Source organism: Clarias gariepinus, chromosome 20 (genome assembly GCF_024256425.1).
Source record: "Clarias gariepinus isolate MV-2021 ecotype Netherlands chromosome 20, CGAR_prim_01v2, whole genome shotgun sequence".
Lineage (NCBI taxonomy): Eukaryota > Metazoa > Chordata > Actinopteri > Siluriformes > Clariidae > Clarias > Clarias gariepinus.
Genome location: NC_071119.1, coordinates 27,832,248 through 27,840,987, shown reverse-complemented (window position 1 = coordinate 27,840,987; position 8,740 = coordinate 27,832,248). Strand labels below are relative to the sequence as shown.

The following is an 8,740-nucleotide window of genomic DNA, read 5'->3' as shown; positions in this document are numbered from 1 at the left end:
CCTCAGGGAGCGGAATCGCTTCCCAGACCGCAACAGAGTAAACAGTCCATTGTTGGGATGGCTGAGGTCCTTCACGACCTTCCTGGCCTTGGTCCAGCACCGCTTGGTGTAGATTGAGTGCAGGTCAGGGAGCTCGATGCGGATGATGCGCTCAGCTGATCGCACCACCCTCTGTAGAGCTCGTCTGTCCTGCATGGTGCTGTTCCCGAACCAGGTCGTGATGTTTCCCGTCAGGATGCTCTCTATGGTGCAGGAGTAGAAATTCCTGAGCACCTTGGAGGGCAGTCTAAAGTCTCTCAAGCGTCTGAGGTGGTACAGACGCTGCCGGGCCTTTTTTACCACGGTGTTGATGTGACAGGACCATGTCAGGTCCTGCGTGATGTGAACACCGAGGTATCTGAAGCTGTCCACTCTCTCCACTGGGCTCCTGTTGATGACGGGGGTCTGGTAGTTCCTCTCCTGCTTTGTACTGAAGTCCACTATCAGCTCCTTTGTCTTGCTGACGTTCAGGAGGAGATTGTTTCTCTGGCACCAGTTCTCCAGATTTCCAACCTCCTCCAGGTAGGCCATCTCATCGTTGTTGGTGATCAGGCCCACCACGACAGTGTCGTCAGCAAACTTGATGACGGTGGTGGAGTTGGTAGTGGCCACGCAGTCAGAGGTGTAAAGAGAGTACAGCAGGGGGCTCAGAACACAACCCTGGGGGGCTCCAGTACTGAGAGTGATGGAGGCTGAGACATGGCCGCCCATCCTTACTGCCTGTGGTCTGCCAGTCAGAAAATTGGAGATCCACTGACACATGGATGAGCTGAGTCCCAGGTGCTCCAGCTTGGTGGTGAGTGTGGAGGGAATTATGGTATTAAATGCCGAGCTGTAGTCGATGAAGAGCATTTTCACATAATTCCCCCTCCGAGTGTCCAGGTGAGTGAGAGATGTGTGGAGGAGATGTGAGATTGCATCGTCCGTGGAACGGTTTGGACGGTATGCAAACTGTAGTGGGTCCAGTGTGTCTGGTAGTGAAGAAATGATGAAGTCTCTGACCAGGCGTTCAAAGCACTTCATCACTACTGAAGTGAGGGCTACAGGGCGATAATCATTGAGGGAAGCAGGATGAGGTTTCTTTGGGACTGGAACAATAATGGACTCTTTGAAGCATGTGGGGATCACCGACTGAGATAAAGAGATGTTGAATATCTCAGTGAACACAGGTGCTAGCTGGTCTGCGCAGGCTCTGAGGATACGGCCTGAGATGCCGTCTGGTCCTGCTGCTTTCCTGGTGTTCACTCTCTTGAAGGCTCTCCTCACGTCATGCTCGGTGATGATGAACGCGCTTCCGGTGCTGGCAGTGACTTCCTGTCTGCAGCCATTAGCGCCGCTAGCATTAGCATCGCTAGCATTAGCATCGCTAGCGTCTTTAGCTGCAGCCTCGAAGCGAGCATAGAAAGTGTTCAGCTCATCTGCCAGAGACACGTCTGCGTTTATCATACCGGATGTTGGTGCTTTATAATCCGTTATTGTCCTTAATCCCTGCCACAGGCTCCTAGAGTCACTCTGTTGGAGTTGTGACTCTAGTTTTCTCCCGTAGCGCTGCTTCGCCTCTTTCACCGCCTTCCGGACGCTGTATGACGCAGCCTTGTACGGTTCCATGTCCCCCGACGCGAGTCCCGTGTTGTAGGCAGCGGTGCGAGATCTCAGAGCGTCGCGGATGGTTTTATCCACCCACGGCTTCTGGTTGGGAAACGTTTTAATAGTCTTTTTCTCCACGGTATCATCCGCTAGTTTCCCGATGAATCCCACAACCGCTTCCGTAAACACGCTGACGTCACCATCGGAGCTGTTTCTGAACATGTCCCAGTCTGCGTCATCGAGTGCGTCCTGTAACGCGGCCACCGATTGGTCCGTCCAGCGCGCGACCTCCCTCTGAACCGGAACTTCCTGTTTCAGCCTTTGTTTGTATTTTGGCATGAGGAAGATGGCGGCGTGGTCGGATTTGCCAAACGGAGGGCGAGATTGTGCCTTGTAGCCGTCCTTGACCGTAGTGTAACAATGATCCAGTGTCCTTTCGCCCCTGGTGGGGCAGGTGATATGCTGATAAAAGTTTGGCGCTGCGCGTTTGAGGTTGGCACTATTAAAGTCCCCCGCCACAATAAGCGCAGCGTCCCGGTGTTGTGTTTGTTGTTGTGTGAGTGCCTCATGCAGCTCGCATAAGGCAGTGTCCGTGTCCGCTTGTGGTGGAATATAAACGGCGCTGATTATGACCGATGTGAACTCCCGAGGAAGGTAAAAAGGACGACACATGATGGACAGTAGTTCCAGGTTTGGTGTGCAGGAGCGTGTGAGAGGAACAACGCTCGCGCTGTTGCACCAGCTGCTGTTCACCATTAAACACACGCCGCCTCCCCTTGACTTCCCCGAGTCTCGCGTCCTGTCCATGCGGTGAACCGAGAAGAACTCGGCCGGCTGGATGGCGTGGTCCGGCACCGCTGGGTTCAGCCATGTCTCGGTAAAGCAGAGGAGATTGCAGTCCCGAATGTCTCTCTGGAACTTTATCCTGGCCCTGAGGTCATCGAGCTTGTTCTCCAGTGACTGGACGTTGGCGAGCAGGATGCTAGGCAGAGGTGTGCGGTGTGCACGGGCTCTCAGCCTGTTCCTGACGCCGGCTCGTTTCCCTCGGGGCCGCCGCTTTGCGTCGCGTCCTTTGTTGTCCCTCAGGATCTCACTCGGCCAGCTCGGATCCGGAGTTAAAAACGTCGAATTGTGAGTACATTGTATACCAATAGAAACAAGAGTGTCTCTATCATAACTAATGTACTCCATGGTGGTAATTTGACTGGTTTTAAGACGGTAAAAACTAACTTAAATAACAAAAACAAAGAAAATCTGGTCGGAGCAGTCGTGACGGCAGCCGACCTCACCGGCGCCATCTTGGATCAGGGTGAGACTTTATCACTCCTGTGGAACAAATGTGAGTTTTACACCAAAACCTCTAATGCATTTCACATCGTGATCATTTACACAAGTTTAATTTAAACACTTACCGCTTTAACTCTCTTCACATCAGAGTAAGTCAGATCCTCAGATTTATCAGAAACTAAAGATACAAAATCTGATTAGTTTAACTAAATATGGAAAGACAGAGTTTACAAAACAGAAGAGATCTCATTCTTACCTTGTTGCTTTTCTTTTTTTCTCTGAATAAACAGAGGTGATAATATTACTAATATCAGGATGAGATATCCTGCAACAGGATAACCTCCAACAGATATCACGACAGGAAGCAGAAACGTTCTCTTTCTTCACCTGAAAATAACAAAACATTTATAAATGTAATGAAATGTAGTACTTTTTAGTATTTCATGATACACACAGTGTCTACAGAAATGATTAAGTCCTACTAAGTCATGATTAAATTTAACATTTTATACTTTCACAGAATCAGTACACAATTTTGAAAGTTTTTTATTGTTGTTTAAATACATCACAATATTTCAGAAAATAATATTCTGTTATAAATTATAATGATATGAGTATAATCTCATATTGTCCAGCTTTACATAAAACACACACTGAAACCCCTCAGAGATTCTCATATATAATATTAATGAACCCTGTACTATGACACTGCACTGAACTAATACTCCACTGTGTGTGTTAAAGACTCTGCCGTACCTGGGTGATGATCACAGAGCTGTGTGATGTTGAGAGAAGTTGTTTTATTGCTGACAGGGTTTGCAGACACACAGGTGTAAGTGTTAGTGTTAATGTCCTGGTTGTGTATTTGCAGTGTGAGACTGAGGTTAACACTGAGATCTGTGTTATTGGTGATATTGAGTCTCTCAGTCCCTCTGTACCAGGATAACGTCACATCTTCTCCATTCTCCACAGTGCACAGGGGGAAACACACCTCTGTGGGGGAAACACTTTGTCTTTCTCTTTGATTTCTTATTACTGGAGTTGATACTGGAGCTAAAATACAGAAACAAATATAAAATATAACAGATTAGAAACAACAGCTTTAGAAGACAGATGAAGCCACGAAATAGTTAAAAATAACAGAGTTACTGTTAGAACAGTAGAATTTAATAATAAACCTCCAATAATACCTTATTGATTAAAGTTAAATAGAGACACTGGAACTAATTTGGGCTGGGCATTCATGGCCACTATGGACACATTTATGCACACTTTTTGCACTATATACTTATACTTCATTTATGGACCACTGCACAAACCACTTTAATAATAAGACACTTTAAGAAGTCACTTTATGCATATTTGCACACCTCAGTCATTTTTACATTTCTTATTTGGACAAATTTTTATTTTCTTCTTTTATATTTCTATATTATAAGCCTATCTATTTTGTTCTTATTTGTACAGTATATTTTATTTTATTTTACTTAGCACAGTATATTTTACTAGTTAATTTCATTTTTCTACAATATTTCTTTTACTGCAATATATCTTTATTTTTACTTGTACAGTATATTTTACCTGTATGACTCTGTACATGACAAATAAAATTTGAATTAAAAATTTCACTCACACTTTTACTCACCATAAACACTGACACTGAAGGTCTTAGATGAGAGACGTCCAGCGATGACGTGTAATAAATAAACTCCAGAATGATTCCTGCTGATGTTCCTGATGGTTAAAGCTCCACTGATTCTGTCCAGCTGCAGTCGCTCTTTAAATCTCTCACTGATTTCTGTAACAGTTTCTCCTTTAATCACCTGACTGTTCAATATCTTCTGCTTCGTTTTCTCAGGTCCATAAAACCACAGAATCTGAGCATCACTCTGAATCCCAGTTATCCCAGTATGTAGAGTTATAGTGGTTCCTTCCACTTCCTGCAGTGTGAGCGTCTCGTCTCCAGCTGCACACAGTAAACCTGCACCACAGATTCAGATTTAGATTTATTATTTCATTCTTAAACTATACTGTACTACAGAGAGTTGCTGGATTTAAGTTTAAAAAAACCTCGTCCAAATCTGACACAGTAAAAGGCCGAAAGTTTCTGAACATTACACCTGTCTATGGTTCTTCCCCAAACTGTTATACAGTGGTTGAAGCCGGTGCATTGTCATGCGGAACGGATTTGGGTGTTTTAGTTCCAGAAAATGAGGACATTTCTCCCAGAAGAGTGGAATTTATTCTAACAGTGAAGTGGGAATAAATCTAAATGGGGGGGGGGGGGGGGGTTATGTTGTTATGTAATCAACCAACCGCGGCAGCAGCACAAGCATAAAGTCAAGTAGATACAGTTCTGGAGTTTACATTTAACATCAGAATGAATACAAAGTGTGATCTTTGTAACTTTGTTCATGGGACAGATGTTAGTACCGAAGGACTGGCTTAGATGTGTAAAAGTTGGATGTGTAAAAGTTAGTGCCCCCTCTTTAAATACTATATTTTTTGTGCAAAACATAGAGAAAAACATCTGATCATAGCAGGTCTCAGTATTGGGCAAATAAAACATCAAACAAACAACAACAAATATCTCTTTTCACTGTGCCATTATTATTATTATTTTTTTTACAAAAATGAAGCCAAAAAGAAAAAAAAACATATTGGCAATACTAAGTACCCCATGATTCAGTAGCTTGTAGATTCACCTTTAGGAGCAATAACTCGGAGTAATCATTTCCTATATGACTTCATCAGTCTCTCACATCTTATCACTGTTCAGCTCAACACTGAGCAAAACTCACTACATCCAACACACCAAGTATTAAACCTGAGTTTCTCGTTTATAAACTCTTTATATTTACACTTCCAGTTTCTTCTGTTGTGAAGGAAAGGTGTAAACTTACAGCATAGCAGGAGAAGAAAAGTCCAGAGAATCCTGTTTCCTGGTAAAATCTTCATCATTTCCTAATCCATAGTCAGCGTTTCTCAGCCAGACGTTTCCCCTTTGTCCCGAACATCAGTGTGAGTGAGGAATTCAGAGCACAAAGCAGTTAAAGTCCATGCTGTATGGAGCTGCAGTACACAGCCTTCCTCACACTGTTAGCTTAGAGAACTGAAGCCTCCTGTAGAAACCCTCCTGTCTCAGCGTGTTCAGTCTCTACATGCTCAGTGACGCTTCCCTTCAGCTCTGGGGACGGCAGGATTCATTTATAAAATGTCTCTCACATGGGTTTAGTGGGAGCACTAACACTCCACGTTATTTAGTACAGAACAGTCTGTGCAAAAGTCAGTGCACCCTTTGGTTTTTAATTAAATAGTCATTCAGTGTCTATTATTAATTATATGGGGGGTGTAGAGGGGAAATACACAGGACATTAATAAAATTTTTTGTCAAATAGCCATGCAGTACATTTGTGTGATGTATGAGCAATAATGTATTAAATAAGGTTTATTAATGGAGTTATGTATGGAAGTATAACAGTGCCAAAATTCCTCAAAGCAAAACAGCAAACGGAATCACATTTTTTATTTTTTTTTTAACCTTTATTTAACCAGGTTAAATGAACAGGTTTCTTATTTACAACTGTGGCCTGGCAAAGGCTGAGCCTTTTGGGGGAAGTAGGGGAACTCATAAAAATAAAACATTTTAAGAAATATAAACGAAATTACGAAAAAAGAAAATGAAAGCAAAAACAGTAAATAAGTTACATATTTAAAAAAAAAAATAATAATAAATTTAAAAAAAATTATATATATATATATATATATATATATATATATATATATATATATATATACCCATACATATACATGTACATATAATACTTACACACATACACATACACACACACATACACTCGTATACATACATACATACATACATACATACACATATATGAACAATGTGAACAGTGGAGCAGCAATGAATAAAAGCAGCTAGTCTTAACAGCTACACACGTCTTTAAAGTGAGCTGAGATCTGAGATTGAAAAACAGACTTAGGAATGAGATTGTCCAGTTTTAATGTTTTTTGCAGGTCATTCCAGTCTCTAACAGCAGCGTTCCGAAAAGACGACAGGCCAAGTACAGAAGAAGCCTTAGGAACTGTCAACAGAATCAGGTTAGCAGATCGAGTGTTATACCCAGAAGAAAAAGAGTGTAACAATTCTTGTAAGTAAGGAGGGAACAAACCAAGGAGAGTTTTGTAAATTACCACATACCAATGGATTTTGCGGCGGGTATACAATGAAGACCAGTTGAGAGAAAAATACAGGGTACAGTGATGAGTTTTGAAAGGAGCGTTTGTTATAAACCGGATGGCAGAGTGGTAAAGAACATCGCGCTTTTAAAGCAGGCCTTTGGATGCTGATCTATAAAAAACATCACCATAATCAAACATGGGGAGAATGGTCATTTGCACCAGAGTTTTCCTGGCAGATAATGTAAATGCAGAACGCATTCTATAAAGAAACACAGGTTTTGATTTGATCTTAGACTTCAAATTATCAATGTGTTTTGAAAAAGACAGAGTGTTATCTAGCCAAATACCCAGATATTTATATTCAGTAGTCTGATCCAATGGTGTCCCATCAAGAGAGCATGAACTGAAAAAAAAAAACTTGTCACAAAAAAGCAGTTTGAATTTTTCTGCTTTGAAATTTGATCAGAATGAAAAAATTCTTACAGCATTTGTACTGCTTGAAATTTTAGACACTGCAATTTATTGTGGTTGTATATTTCAACTGAAAATGTAATTCAAGCATTTAAGATTCAATGCAAAAATATTCACCTTACTGAATTGCTGTTCAAAAATATATTCAATTGTTAAAAATACAATCTTTATTATTTTTCAGCCTCACAAATTCCGGTTGAAAAACACAGCAGCCCTGGGTAACAGTGTTACTGTCCATAAACAACACTGTTCCAACAATCACCATGGAACAGTAACAATCTGAACAGCTAATATTCTCATCCTAAAGTCATTTAGTCTCTATTCATCAGTTTTAGACTTGTGATATGAACACACACACTCCTGTATTATGATTAATACATCATTCTCGACTTCCCTCTAAAGGCTCAACACTAACAGATCTGAAATACATTTAACTTAGATAGTGAGTGCAGTGGCTGAGATTAACTGGTTCTTGGTGTGAATGAGTGTGTGAATGTGTGTGGAGTCCTGGTGACCCATCCAGAGTGGATTCCTCATTCATGTCCAGTGTTCCTGGGATCCACCTCCATCCTGACCAGAATAAACCAGATAAACCAATAAACTCTTTCTGCAATTCTTTAAAACTAGACAGTAAAACCAGCCTGTATTATACAGCAGTGCAGTTCAGGGGATGGATGGAGATTTTCCATCACTGAGAGCAAAGTTACTGAGGACAAGATGATTGAACATGGGGCTTCTGTAAATAATAATTTTAGGTGGTTAGTGTTCAGATCCAGTACGGATCTATCAAGTAACAGAAACTTCGAAGCACTTTTGTAAGTTGTTGTGGTTAAGATCGTCTGCTGAATGCCTAAATGTAAATCTAAAAGTAAGTCATTTACATTTAAAATACACAGATTTTTATCCTGTATCAAAATAATCTGTGATAAAAATATAAAGCTGAGAATCAGGAATAAATGTGTGTCTGTGTTAAAGTAGTTAAGCAGCGTACAGACCCAAAGACACAGACATTATTATATCAGTATTAAAGCTGAAGATGTGAAGAGTTTAACTCTTTGCTCAGTAAGAACACAGAAACTGAGAGAACAATCAGAGAGTCAGTAGATTCCCCAGCTGAGTATCTGAGACTCACAGGCAGTTTTTATTTCCTCTGTGG

The 8,740-nt window shown here is 41.4% G+C and overlaps 1 protein-coding gene and 1 long non-coding RNA gene across 2 annotated transcripts; both read right to left on the bottom strand.

Annotated features, from left to right (window-relative positions):
• Window positions 1–3,037: 3,037 nt before the first annotated feature.
• On the bottom strand, window positions 3,038–3,239 carry LOC128508526 (uncharacterized). Its single transcript, XR_008355928.1, has 2 exons — window positions 3,170–3,239; window positions 3,038–3,091 (listed from the first exon to the last, which is right to left on the bottom strand). It is a non-coding gene; the product is annotated as an uncharacterized LOC128508526 (long non-coding RNA).
• Window positions 3,240–3,499: 260 nt separating this feature from the next.
• On the bottom strand, window positions 3,500–6,296 carry LOC128508525 (CD48 antigen-like). The gene is made up of 3 exons (XM_053479865.1): window positions 5,817–6,296; window positions 4,559–4,894; window positions 3,500–3,966 (listed from the first exon to the last, which is right to left on the bottom strand). Exons 1-3 carry the CDS (start codon window positions 5,872–5,874, stop codon window positions 3,632–3,634), a joined length of 729 nt encoding a protein of 242 aa, XP_053335840.1. The 5' UTR covers window positions 5,875–6,296; the 3' UTR covers window positions 3,500–3,631.
• Between the last annotated feature and the right edge of the window lie 2,444 nt (window positions 6,297–8,740).